The sequence below is a fragment of the Corythoichthys intestinalis genome, chromosome 3 (assembly GCF_030265065.1).
Source record: "Corythoichthys intestinalis isolate RoL2023-P3 chromosome 3, ASM3026506v1, whole genome shotgun sequence".
NCBI lineage: Eukaryota > Metazoa > Chordata > Actinopteri > Syngnathiformes > Syngnathidae > Corythoichthys > Corythoichthys intestinalis.
This window is the reverse complement of record NC_080397.1, coordinates 41,434,480-41,449,121: the sequence shown is the minus strand read 5'-3', so window position 1 is coordinate 41,449,121 and position 14,642 is coordinate 41,434,480. Positions and strand designations below refer to the sequence as shown.

Here is a 14,642-nt window from a genome sequence, read left to right as displayed (position 1 = left end):
CACATTTCAGTGTAAAGACAAAACATGCCGAAACAAGAGACTCGTGCAATAAAACGCATCATACAAAAAAGTGGACCAACTATGAAAATGTATTTTCGAATTTTAGAAACACTAGCCATCATCTGGTGAAGGAAGTGCTGAGTTGTTGTTTCAACACAATTACAAAGTCCTGCTCTTTTGGCCCCTTCTAACTCAAAACTATTTAATTCTATTGTTGATTTAGATTTGTCCGTGGGAAATAGTAACTAGTCTGCAGAGGTATTAAGCCAAATTAGCCAGGATCCTTTAATTCGCATGCCATATTGTTCCTTAGTGGAGTAGATGAATGGTGACTTCCACAGTCACAACCTAATGAGTTTAGAACCAATGAATCACTCTTTAATGAAATATGTATTGCAGAAAAAAAGTGTTTTCTGTTTTATTTACATTCATCTTCCATGTTGCTTATCCTCACAAGTATGCTGGAGCCTATCATACCTACAGACAATTTGGAGTCTTGAATCAGCCTACTATACATGTTTTAGCCCACGCAGGTACTGGGGAAACATGCAAACTTCACACAGGAAAGCTGGAGCCTGGTATTGAACCATAGATCCCAGAACTGTGAAGCGCATATGCTAACCACTCAGCTATGAATTACCTTGATTAATGTGATCTAAGTAAATAATAAGGAATATTGTGTACCTGGCCAACAAAGGCATTTGTACTGGTTGATCCCTTCCAAGCAAGTCCCTCCATGCTGGCATGGACCAGAAGCACATTCAGGAATATCCTCCTCACAGTTGTCACCTTCAAAGCCCGTCCCCGCACAGTCACACTTATATCTAAGGAAAGAAAGAGGCACATGTCGGCATTGTAGGTGGACTCTTGTACAACTTATAAACTGTATATGTATGATGTTTTGTACTCTAACACTTTGGATATTTTGTTTTTTTTTACCGTATTTTTCTGACTATAAGTCGCACCTGAGTATAAGTCGCATCAGCCCAAAAATGCACAATGAAGAGGGAAAAAAACATATAAGTCGTATATAAGTCATATAAGTTTTGGGGGGAAATTTACTTGATAAAATCCAACACATAGAACAGATATATCATCTTGAAAGGCAATTTAAAATAAAAATACAATAGAGAACAACATGCTGAATAAGTGTACAGTATAATAATTAGAGATGTGGACCGATCGATCGGGTCCGATCACGTCATTTTCAAAGTATCGGAATCAGCTATGCCTTTTTGTAATATATATATATATATATATTTTTTTTTTTATTACATCGTTTTCTAATTGTATTTAAGGTTAGAGACATAATATGTTACACTCATCCAGAGTCTTTAGGCTTAAGGTAGGGTTATCAAATTTATCCCGATAACGGCGGTACTTCATTTTTTAAAAATGTATCACGTTAAATATTTAACGCAATTAATGCATGCGTTGCACGACCCACTCACGCATTGTCGCGCTCAATCTGTATTGGCGCCGTTTTACCCATATAGAGAGATAAAAGGCAGCGCAAAATGAGTTGAGTGAATTTTGGCAGCCTTTGGAGCCTTTTTTTAATAGGCTAAAGCCTTACAATCCCTCTCTCTACGATTAGAAATATCATGGGAAGCAATGTGGGGAAGCAAGGTAGCAATTGATTTTTTTCTTAACACCTTATGTTATTTCCCAACGCAGAGAAGATATATCTATTGGTAGCAGTACGCACAGTCATGGTTCCACTTCCCATCATGCATTTGGGTTGAATGGCTGCAGTATCATTTACTGAAAGCTCAACAAATACACTAGATGGCAATATTTAGTCACAATATACAAAGTTTGTCTCAATATACAAAGTCACAAGTCTTTCTATCCGTGGATCCCTCTCACAGAAAGAATGTTAATAATGTAAATGCCATCTTGAGGATTTATTGTCATAATAAACAAATACAGTACTTATATACTGTATGTTGAATGTATATATTCGTCCGAGTTTTATTAATTTTTTTCCTAATGCATTGCCAAAATGTATATGATCAGTAAAAATTATTGGGAATGATTGGAATTGAATCGGGAGCAAAAAAAGCAATCGGATCGGGAAATATCGGGATCGGCAGATACTCAAACTAAAACGATCGGATCGGGAGCAAAAAAACATGATCGAAACAACCCTAATAATAATGTTACATGATGCATGCACAACGAAATGCGTGGCCGGTATGTTAACGTAACATAGCTATTAAGAGTTATTCAGATAACTATAGCATAAAGAACATGCTAACAAGTTTACCAAAGCATCAGTGTCACTCCAAAACACAAAAATAACACGTGAAACGATATAATAATATGTTAATAATTACACACATAAGTCACACCAGAGTATAAGTCGCACCCCCAGCCAAACAATAAAAAAAACTGCAACATACAGTCCAAAAAATAGGGTAATTAGAGTTGATAAAAAGCATAGTATTAAATTTCACAAAATGTCTTGGTAACATTCAATAGCGAAGAAAAGTGTTTTAAACTTAAATTGATTCGGGTGTATCCTCAGACACACTTTGCATGACCCTCATCTTTCTCACTCACTCAGTAGATCTCTGTTAGGTATTCCCAGCACCTCTATTCATCCAATGACTCATTAAAATGGCGTAGAGAAAGTGGGTTAATTCTTATCCCCAATGAACTGTGTACACTGTGGCCAGTGCAGAAACACACTGGCATTTGAGTAGTATAAAAAGGGAAGCATGTGTCAAAATCTGATTGAGACTAGCCATTGACTTTGATAAGGTTATGATTGTTGCTATATCCACGTAATTTAGTTCACAATAGTAGATAAACACAGTGTGCTAAACAAATCCCACACAAAACTTTTTTTGTGTGAGCTGTAAAAAGTACAGAACATATGTGAACGCATCAGGTAATCACTTATCCAAGTGTGTCAATAAATTAAGTGGGACTATTAAAAATTGTGTGTAGCCTGAAGGGGGCTTCGTGGTTTGTCTGATGTCTGATGCATTGCTATCATCGACAGGAAAAAAAACTATTTAATAAAGACCCTTTGTAACAGAATTTAAGACCATCTGTCTGCGTGGGTGGAAAAGGACCCTACCTGTTGACCCCATCAATGCAATGGCCATCATTTAGACATGGCATGCTGGCACATTCATCAATGTTGACCTCACAGTCTTGACCCCGGAAGCCGTCCATACAATCACACGTGTACATGGCAACATAGTCTCGGCAGGTAGCGCCGTTCTGGCAGGGTTGTACTTCGCACTCATCAATCTCTACTTCACAATTAATCCCTACAGGGATGACAGTAGGCCAAAACATGAGATTTGTACACACATTGAAAATGAATAAAGCAGGAGCAGTTGAGATTCATACCAACACCTCAGGATATTAAGCATCATGAACTGTGACACATATACATGAAATAATTGTGTATTTTATGTAGGAAGAATTACATTCAAATACCAAGAAATTATTATCAGCAAATATACTGTATAAGCTGTATATTATAAACTGTATTTTACAGACTTTAAAGTCACACATTATTATTCATACTTAGGTGTGACTCATACTTTTTTCTTGTGAGAAATGTGCCCTGGGCATGCTCTCTACTTCCAGAGTTGTAGGAATTATTCAGCAGTATTACTAAAGATGAGACTTTAACTGATTTATTACTGATTTGGAGTGAGATAGAAAGTTATATAGCCAAGTATATACTAGTATATATACTGCATATATATTATATATTTCATTTATATTTTAATTCATATGTATTTTAAGTACTTGAAATGTAATTATTATTTATTATTTTTAATAAAATTTAAGTTTTAGACTTGTTACTGTCCCACCGAATTATTTCTAAACAAGAGCAAACTATAAAATTGATTGTCTTTATTAAATGCTTCATTGAGTGAGTCCACTCAAATCCGCTCCATCTCCTCACTTACACAAAAGGAGTAGCTACAGCAACTGTTTAACAAGTTGAACAATGATTGACGCATGCGGCGCTTTGATACTGAGGCCTCCAGAGATCAGAATATGTCTTTTATCATTAACGATCATTAACTTTAATAAGTAACTCCGGTGCATTGCATGAACAACAAAGAGCAGGGAGAGGGAGAGACGGAGAGGGAGAGTACGGTATCGGCTCGGGACAGCTCATCTGTATATATTTTTTCTTAATTAAAAAAAAAACAAAAAAAAACATGATGGACTGAGGGAGCGAAGTTTGAAGCGCGAAGTAGCGAGGGATCACTGTATATGAAAAAGTTTTATCTTTGGCAGCACTAGTTATACTGTATTTATATCGAGCATATGCGCGTACGAACAAATCTTTGGTTTGTCTTAACTGGAATTTCCCAAAAAATACAATGTTTGGGCAATAGCAGTGTGTTATATTCATTTTTACCCTACCTTTGAAGCCTTCAACACAATCACAGCTGTAATTGTCCACTTCATCCAAACATGTACCATTATTTTGACAGGGTTGAGAGGCACACTCATTTATGTCCAAGTCACAGTGGAAGCCTTGAAATCCAGGCACACAAAAACACTGGTAGCCATTGATGCCATCTTTACAGATGGCACCATTTTGACATGGTGCAGATTCGCATTCATTGATGTTTTCTTCACAGTTGGCTCCTTGGAATCCAGCATCACACTGACAATAATGTCCAATGTCAGGAATGTCCATACAAGTTCCACTATTGTGGCATGTTTCTTCAGAACATGTGGTGACACTAGACTCACAGTTTTCAGCTCCAAATCCATACGGACAGTGGCACGAATAGGCTCCAATACTGTTGACACAGTTTGACTTGATACCTTTGCAGGGGTTGCTCTCACACTCATCTACATCCTGGGTGCAGTTAGTGCCTGTGAAACCATCCGGACAGTGGCATGTGAAGATGTCAGTTCCGGGACTGCTTGTGCAATTGGTGCAAGGTGCCAAGATACACGCGTCATAGAGCTCATCACAGTTTTTGCCCATGTACCACACCGGTCCTTTTGGACAAAGGCACACATAGTCACCCAGGTGTTCAAGACATGTTGCACCATTGTTACAAGGTGATGAGAGACACTTGTCTGCTGCAGCTGTACACAGAAGACCTAAAATGAAATGACATAAACATATTTATCAACTCAATATTTTACAGAATACGGCATAATAGACAGTGATAAAGTAGAGGAATCATACAGTATAAATGGACATTTAATGTTTCTCAGTCAATGTTTTTCCTCTAAAAGGGTAATTCATTGAAGTACTTTGAAATTAAGACAGAAATCTGTAGTGTAATGGTAGTAATGTAAATTGGGGATTGAACATGGAATATAATGTATGTAACACTGTAATTACACTGAATTAAAAATAATAATAAATGAGCCCACGGTATATTATAATGTTAGTTTATTTAAAAAATGTGTTGTTTTTTTCTCATTTGTTTTGTTTAATATGACGGAATATGCCTCAGCCAAATAAAAAGTTGTGGCATTTGCATTTCATCTTAGAGCTTGGTCACATACTGGCACAAATTATGATGAGTAGCTTGAAAACTGAAGATTTTGCTGTAAGTGAAGGTCTTAACTTTCAGTGTGGACATCCTTCTCTAATAAGCTTCCTAGCTGTATTACTTTGTGGCTTATAGGGGGCTACCTGTAGCTCTGACCTTTCAAAGTGCTTAGGAACCAATCTGGTAATGAAAGGTAAAAAGCCTATCTTTTTTCTGGACTTAAGGTCAAGGCAGATGGTGTCAAAAGTAAACAACTTTAGCAACTGTCAGAGATGTCTATGAAAGTTACAGAAAGTTTGCATTGTTTGGAAGGGATGGGGATACATTCCCACTTTTGGGGCAAAGGTGTTTTTATAACACTGTTAATGCATTTCATAAAAGCATTTAAAAAAAATACAAAGGAATGTTTTTATTGTTCAGTCTTTACAGAACTAATGTATCCTTTAAGCATGATTTCTAACTAAATTGCACCTACTGTATTTGACCTCCAGTAGGTGTACTGAGTGAAATGAGGTTTTAGAAACAGATTTGTCATGTCTTCAGTTAAGTTGTGTTACTTGTCCATGTGATTATCCATTGATTTCACCTGTTGTGACCAGCCCCTTGTTTGCCCCATTCAGCTTCCTCTTGTATCAACCACCTGTGTCTGATTGTCTCGTTACCCCATATCTGTATTTAATTACCCCATGTGCTGTCAGTCTTTGTTGTGTCATCATTGAATTGTAGCCCTCGTGTTTAAGTTCCTGAGTTTCCCAGTAAGTTTTGAAATCTTCTGTTTGATCCCCTGGTCTTTTGTTTTGAACTTTGTATTTTGGTTAACTATTATTAAAGCATTTTTGAGTTCGTCACCACTGTGCTGTGCCTCCATCTTTTATTTTCCCTGCGTTTGGGTCCTCCATGCCCTCCACTCCTGACAATTTTGAATTACTTTTTTTGTCACCTTAGGAAATATTGTTTTGTCTAAAATGTTAAAATGAGTCAAATTTGACACCAACAGTATATGAGGGTTAAATGGGTTTTGGCAACAGTCGCTGTATGGTCGCTTAGATTTTTATTTTGAAAAGGGATTATGTGATTTGGAATTTCACAATTTGCAAAGCCTTTTTATTTTTATTTTTTTATTTTTTTCAAACGGTTAAAATATTGCCATGCCCTAGAGTCTAGAGGTCCCAAATTTGAATCTCAGCTCAGGCCAGCCAGTGTGGACCTTATGTGTTATGTTAATTGAAGACTCGCTTACACTTTATTTGAATACCTTATAAGGCACTGTAATAAGACTCATGATCATGACATTACACCAACTATTAATATGAATGAATACTTATGACAAATGTCATTAAGTGTCACTCAGTAAATTATGTCACTTTGGATGGAAAGTGGAGATTGATTCAAATGTCTTTGGGTTGGAGTTAAAGTGAGGTTTTTCCAGAAATTACACACATAATGATAAAGTACCTGTTATAAGCATTCATTCATGACACTTTACCTGTTTTCTACCAGTGTTCAACTTCAATCAGTGGTGTTTTTTTTTATTAAATGACTGAAAAGTACCCAACAGCATTACTTACAGTATGTGTCTCTGAGGGTGTAGTTGTAGAGTATATTTGTTTGACTTCAGTGGAGATAGCATGGGTTTAATTCCCACTGTGACGGGTAAATGTAACGTAACGTAAATGTTTGCCATATAACTGACTGGCAACCAGTTCAGGTTATATTCTGCCTTTCCCTCATGTCAGGATAGACTGCAGTAGCTAGCGACCATGAACATGAAAAGTGGTGTTGCAAATGGTACAAGCCATTAATAATAGTTAAAACAGAAACAAGGAGTTAATATCGTCCAAAAAAACAAATACATTTTTTCCCTTTGTATCAAATCATAATCCCGCTCTCGCACTTTCTTTATAAACCGCGTCACCTCGTATCAGATCATCCCTGCACTTCTCATGAAGATAATATCTCGAGACGTACAGTATGTCTATTAAGTATGTTTATCACATTTTAAGTAATCTGAAGACGTATGGAACTGTAATACTTCTCAAGTGAACTGACTTTTTATGTGTAATTATCTTGTAGTTTAGGCGTTAAAAGTTTTTGTTTTTCCCTCTTATCTCAGCTTAAAGCTTTAGATGTGTCATTTCCTTTGTCTTGCATCATCTCCTCACATCCTCCCAAGCCTCCATTTTACTGGTAGAAGAGACGGATCTTTAAATCATACTAAGGACCACCCTGTACACTTGTACAAACCAAATCCTGTGGAGAAACACATACTTTTAACTGCTCAACTTGTTATGTCATTAATTCAAGAGCTGAGAGCTGACAGTGGCTACAAGGATCTCATCAGTCTACACCCTTCCATCCAGACTCCATCAAGCCCTCACACATTCCAAGGAGATGATAAGAGCACCTCCTGAACATAGCCCAACCCCCAGAATCACAGTGCATGCTGTAGATCATGGTTATGGTGAGACAAGCTTGATCCCTGGCACTGACTGGTACATCAACACAGTGATAACACTGAGCAGAACTAGTCACTGCTAGCAGGTAGTGGTTGGTGGCAACTGACACTGTCCAGACTACACCATGTCCCTGCTAGAGATTTTCATTAAGCACTCATAACCTTTGCTGTGTACAATAGATTTGTTTATCTAATTCAGGTGTATTTGCATGTTAAGCAAATGTGGATTATCGTCTCCGTCCATTACAATAAACCTTATAGTAAAAGGAAAGGAAAAGGCTGTTAGTTCAGAGTGCCAAGAAAATGTAATTTCTCCTTTTACCGCGCAGTGGGAGGTCTCAAAATTTCACTTACTATGTATTGTTACCTGTAGGTTCAAGTTTGCCAGTAGAGGGAGCCGAACGGTTGCAATTCATATTCAATTAAATTTATGGAGGGGAAACTTTTTTTGAGGTTATTACTGATTCTTGTCTGTAGTTATTGATATCTACCCGAGTAATTCATTTACTGCCATTGATGTGTGTACAGACTTTTTTTTTTTTTAATGGGGAAGTTGGACGAGGGTCTGATCAACACCAAAAATGTTTTGTTCAATTGTAATGATGCAATACCAACAGCAGAGATCAGCGATACATTGTTAAGCCTTGTTTGTGAGCTTATGAGTGTCACAAGGGGTCAATATGTGGATACTTATCTACTGCTAAAGGTTTTGTGATTTTACACAAAACTTATGAATTTATATCTATAAGATTTGCAGAGTATGTTTTGCAGTAGTGAGCAGAAGTGTGTGTGTGTGTGTCGGAAGGTGATTAATGTGGCAAAGTATAATGTTGGATGGTTGATGGTCAGCCCTTGACTGGCTCGGTATCTCATAAGTTATGTCATTCACCGCATTTGTATATTCATAGCTCCTTTCAGACCTACTGTATAACCCTATCGCAGTAAATTCCTGTGTACGGGGATGCGGGATTTACGCATCTCATGGCTTTCAGACATGGGAAGATGTCCAGGGAATAACCCGGATAACCCGTGATTACCCATTGATTTCACCTGTTGTGCGTGCTCCTTGATTGTTGACCAATCCGCTGCCTCTTGTGTAACCCACCTGTGCCTCATTGTCTCGTTATCCCATATCTGTATTTAAGTTCCCCATGTGCTGTCTATTTTTTTTTTGCGTCATAGTCTATTCATACGTCCAAGGCCTCGTGTTCCGATTCCTATAAAAAGTAAGTTTTGAAACCTTTTCGTTTGATCCGCTGGTCTTTTGTTTGGACTTTGTATTTTTGTTAACTGTTATTAAGGAATTTTGAATTCCCACACACCCTGCCTTGCCCTCCCTTTTGTTTTCCCTGCAATTGGGCCCACCCTGTCCTTAAAACCCTGGCAGAAAGGGGCTTCTGATTTATCTCATGTTGGATACTCGACGCTCTTTGTGCTGGGAGCAACGATTTATGACAGCAACGCAATTTCTTTTCCTGCATGACGGACGCACGGCAGATTTTCTTGTGAGAGAAATCAACGTTAGTCTCAAAAAGTTTAGTGCAAGTGTTTAAAACAGGAAAAATGTGACGCTTACCTTTGATATTTAAGAAGGAAATGATATTAAAATATGAGCGTGGTGTGCACGTCAGTGAACTGGCTCGACAATCCGGCTGGAATGTGTCTACAATCTCGAGGACGACTCTCAACATTATTATTATAATTATTATTATTATTATTATTGTAACCTCGGCAAGGAAGTCGCCAGCTTTTTTCAGGTTTTTAATTATTTATTTCAGAACATGTGCAACACAACACGGCTACTGTCCGCCGTAGCTGACGTCAACAAGATCAGAACATGGAAAGTGAAAGTAAAAACTCTGCCACACCTCTCTCGCTCATGTCACTAACACTGTGCGTTCAGGAGCAGCATGCAAAACACAACCACAACATTAGAATCCAACTTCTTATTGCATTATTTTTATCATTAATTTGGATTTGTATTTACAATTTATTTGTTTTGCTATGTGTTATTGCTATTTGTAATTGTACCTGCAGTATTTATAAGGATTTGGCGTAGGTTTTTGAGCTGTGGAACGAATTAATCAAATTATAATATATATGGGAAAATCCCGCTAGACATGTGACCATTTCATCATACAAACCAGGTCTTGGAACAAATTTAACTCATGTGTAGTGGTAACACTGTAACAGTAAAAGAGATTTTGACAGATTTGGTTTTGTCCTGGTGAATGAAAGGAGAGCTTTCTTTTATTTGATAGTTTTCCTGCATAGTCTATATGACTGTAGAACACTAGAAAAAAATACATTCAACCAAAGCCTTATTACAAAACACCAACTTATCTCTTCAAAAATCTGTCAAAATGCTCCAAAATGGGCTAAAAGTAGATGGAAGAATTCATTGGGCATTTCTTACTATGTAGTTATACTTGGTTGGAAATTTTTGGCTCACATCCAGATACATTCTCAGTTTTAACTGACCACTGTTTGGACAAGGGACAGTGTTTTTATACTTTATTCTCTGTGATTAAATTGGTAAATAATTACATAGATACTAAAGAATGGATTAGAATTGCTGGTAAGTACCCAGTCACAGACCCAGAGGAAGCAGCGGTGCTGTGACTCAGAGAGGGGGAAGCCTCCAGCCAACATGTTGAGCTCTGAGCCATTTTGTTGGCCATCAGACACTGGCAGGTCTTCTGGGTTCAGCTTTGTGCTGTAAAGTCTCCACAATGGGTGGTTGCTTTGCTTTATACAAAAATGCACAAATCCTCTGAATCAGTCACGGTTACACATTGAGTCAGACAGTGGCATGCATGCTTTTGTTCCTTGTGTAAACGGCATAGTCTGGGTAATTCCATATCTACAGATTGTATAAAGTAAAAAGTCTGGTTAATTCCATATCTACAGATTGTATAAAGTAAAAAAAAAAAAAACAGTCAAGTGGAAACACAAATTTTTTGTTTCATTATTTAAATTTGAATAATACGAATAATTTCTCACTGTTTTTCTGGCCATTGTTTCACTCTTTATCAGTGTTTACAGTATAATTTCACCTAAAATGCAACAGTGTGTTGTGTATGTCAACGTTCTTCAGCACACATTCAACTTGGATTAGTCATTCTACTCTGAAATGATTTGATGCACCTGTGCTTGACTGAGTCATCTGCAGTGAGCAGCCGTAAGAGGTGCAGAAAGAATTGGGAAGTTAATGTTTTGCTTTAAAATAATAATAAAAATAATGAATATAGGAGTTTTTTGTAAGTGAACTTTTTACATTTTTTGCTATTTACATTTTATTCTCAAATACTCGTCTACTGTTAACAAAGATGCTTTTTTAATTACTTCCTTCATAGAGTAGAGTACAAGGGCACTAACTAATTCCCAACACCACCCCCATTTACACTCAGATTTAAAAAAAAAAAAAAAAAATGTGCAGCAGTGCAGCCGGACGCTCAGCTCGTTACCATGGTGATCTTTAACAATGCCACCCAGCCTGCCCCTGCCTTCGATTCGCCACCGTTTAAATGAGCTTCAGACGTTGCACACAAATGAGGGTCACGGGGAAAATGGGTCAGCGTAGTTTTCAAAAGGTGGAGGGGTCGCCCCACAAAGTCCCACCACCAACCCCCGCACACACCATGGGACTCGTGGAGGTAGTCCAGGGGGAAAATATTGCTACTTGTGTGTTTTATTAGTAAACTAGTTTAACATGCATGAGATAGTTGTGTTTTGATAAGAGACAGATTAAGTGTATGTATTGCAGTTACAACTGAAAGAATTTACAGTACTATAGTCATGTGATGCTAAAGTGGCTGGAGACAGTGCATCAATGGCATCCATGATGCCTAAACATATTTGTTTTTTTTGTAATGCATCTATGATTACTAAAGCTCTATTCTTATAAAATGTCTATTAAACACTAAATGACCTGTACAGTAAATGTAAATAAATAAAATAATACAAAATAAAATGTAATGATCACATTTATCTCTAGTCTTGGAAAAATTAGCCTTACCAAGTTTGAACATCATCATAGTGATCAGCAGTGTCCTCTGATGTCTGGACCAAACTTTTCCAAACTCCATGGCAATGCTGGCTGCACAAGTTTCCAGTCAGTGTCGCACTATGTTGTCATTCCTCAGGTTGTCCATCCAGCACATTGAAGAACTCCATCCATGGTGCTCAAAGATGGCTAAGAGTGAGAAACAGCTTCTCCATAATCAACCACGTTGGGCACTTTGTTGTCTGTTGTGTTTGTTTGAGCAAAAGGCATGTGTGCACGAGTAGTATCTCTGGGGAACAAACTGGGACAGAGTAAATCAGAATAATCACCCCAGCAGAGAGTGGCTGGAGGAAAACGTGAACTGGAGCTCAGGACTGAACTCCACCCACAACGGGTTCAATAAACACAACCCTCCTGCCACTATTATTTTGGCATTTTTAGATTAAATATGACTACCTATTTGCAATAGAGCGATATATAGTATGTGTAATGAACCATTTCATATTTGTAACACAGTATGACAAAATGACATCTTCACATTGAATATTCCCTTATGCAGATAAACCTTATATTCAAATTGTTTTGACCCAAAATACTTGTACATTAAATTAAATTATTTCAGAAGAAATTCATGGATTTAATTGCTGCTGTTTAGGTGACTTTTTTTTTTTTTTACGTTCAAAGCATTGTACTTTCAAACAACTATCCACAAACTTTTTCCATAAAAAATACAAAAAGCATTGTACTTTCAAACAACTATCCACGGACTTTCTATAAAAATACAATCTCACTGTTAACTTTCAAAGACGTCCAACATAAATGTCTTTTAAATAATATATAATATTTCCCGAGTATCAAGCTGTTTCCCAAATAGATGCCAGTACGCACTCCTAGCAGCTTTTTGAGGTGATGTGTGCTCACTGATGTCCACTGACATGTTTATTCTGGTGCGGCAGCTCCCACAGGACCTGGGCCTAGAGCCCACTTCAATATTATCACTGTATGAGTGTGAATCTTGGATCAATGGCTCGTTGCGCCATAGTCTACATCAACCCTCCCCAGCACCCCTCTTTAGAAGAGGTTGGAAGGATTTATTTTGGTGGAGCCCACTCACGCCTACCCCCAACCCCAAATCTTAAGCCCAGCATTAGACTTAACTCCACCCTGCCGCGTTCACAACAACAAAAAAGTTAATTAAACATCGAACTAGAAGTGGATGCTAGGCACCCCTACTTCAGCGCCTAAACAAGCGACATGTTAGATTGTGGGGTCACAGCAGCTCCACATTCCTGAGAGAAAGGCTGCAGCATTCTATAAAGCTGTTACACAATAGAGAAATAGGCCGGCGGACATGTTGTCTCAGCCAGGTTGGCAGCAGGACTGAGGATCTTGATTAGGACAATGCAGACACTGAAATGTGTTAAACACACATTATTCTATTTGTGTTAAATGCAATAGCATTGTTATTCTAATTCATCACTCTAGCATGGAATAGATTCAGTGCCAGAAGACTCAGTAGGATTTTTTCCAGTTCATAAATGTTATTCAGTAAATTCATTTTAATAATAATAATTATACCACCAGCGAAATACTCTTCATGTCTGTCATAGGATTGGTCTGTGCCCAACATATCCCTGCATCCTATACCTGCATCTTAAAGTGATCCTCTAAATTAAATACATGTAGGCTATAACAAACCACAATTGTTCTCTTGTACTAAAATATGTTGTTAGAAACACATACAATGTTAAATCAATGGCCATATTTTATAATATTTAGTCCATATTTTGACCGTTAGTTGGCACCATGGTTTGCGGGCTCGCAGTGATGACGTAAGTGGTATCTTTCCAAATGTGTAGCGTGTTCAACAATTGCTTATTGCTGCCTAAACTCGCGAAGTAAAATGCAACGATGTGCTTCTTTTGGATGCAATTTCCAGTCAAATGGAAACAAGGGGAGTGAAGTGAGTGGTCAAGGTGGAATTATTATTTTTAGTGAATAAATGTGCATAAGTGGAAGCTTCTCCCCCTTTTTGGTCCCTGTATGCACGTATCCTACCCACCACGCGTTACAACTGACACCCGAACATTTTTCCTGGATCCTCAGTCAAGTAAGGGATCTGTCTATTTTCTGGATCCGACGGTCCGATCGCATCTGCAATAATGGTTTTGGATCTGTCCATTTTTTTTATTCGTCGGTCCCACAGCGGCTTTTCGGATCTGTCTATTTTGTGGAATTGACGGCCTGATTGCGGCTGCGATATTACCATGGGATCGGTCTAATTCCCGGATCTTCGAGTGAGTAAAAAACGCAGATTTGGATTAGTATTGCTATCTTTTTTTGTTGACTATTCTTCGTGGGAGTTTTCCCCAAATCATACTAAGTAATTAAAGCACTATGGCACGCTACAGTGACGACAGTGACTCTCGACGTGGACCTTACAACAATGTTGGAGTTCGTCAGGGAATGCATGTTTGCGTACTGCTGAGCTCCCGAGTGAAGAGTGGTCAAGGTGGAAATATTATTTTTTGTGAATAAATGTGCATGAGTGGAAGCTTGTCCCTTTTCTGGTACTTTTATACACGTATCCTAGCTACCACGCGTTACAATGTACAAGACATGGATTACACAAGGTGTGCTCTTTGGCCTGTACTGTATGTAAAGCACACGACAGCTCTGG

General features: G+C 38.0%; 1 protein-coding gene across 1 annotated transcript in view; it reads right to left on the bottom strand.

Moving 5' to 3' along the window:
- Positions 1-12,383, bottom strand: part of LOC130913810 (protein crumbs homolog 1-like) — a 31,992-nt gene extending 19,609 nt beyond the window's left edge. The window contains exons 1-4 of the mRNA XM_057832684.1: positions 11,975-12,383; positions 4,405-5,100; positions 3,089-3,284; positions 685-824 (exon numbers count right to left, since the gene is read on the bottom strand). Coding sequence (XP_057688667.1) covers positions 685-824; positions 3,089-3,284; positions 4,405-5,100; positions 11,975-12,044 — 1,102 coding nt within the window. The 5' untranslated portion in view covers positions 12,045-12,383. The remainder of the gene's footprint in view (positions 1-684; positions 825-3,088; positions 3,285-4,404; positions 5,101-11,974) is intronic.
- Positions 12,384-14,642: the final 2,259 nt, after the last annotated feature.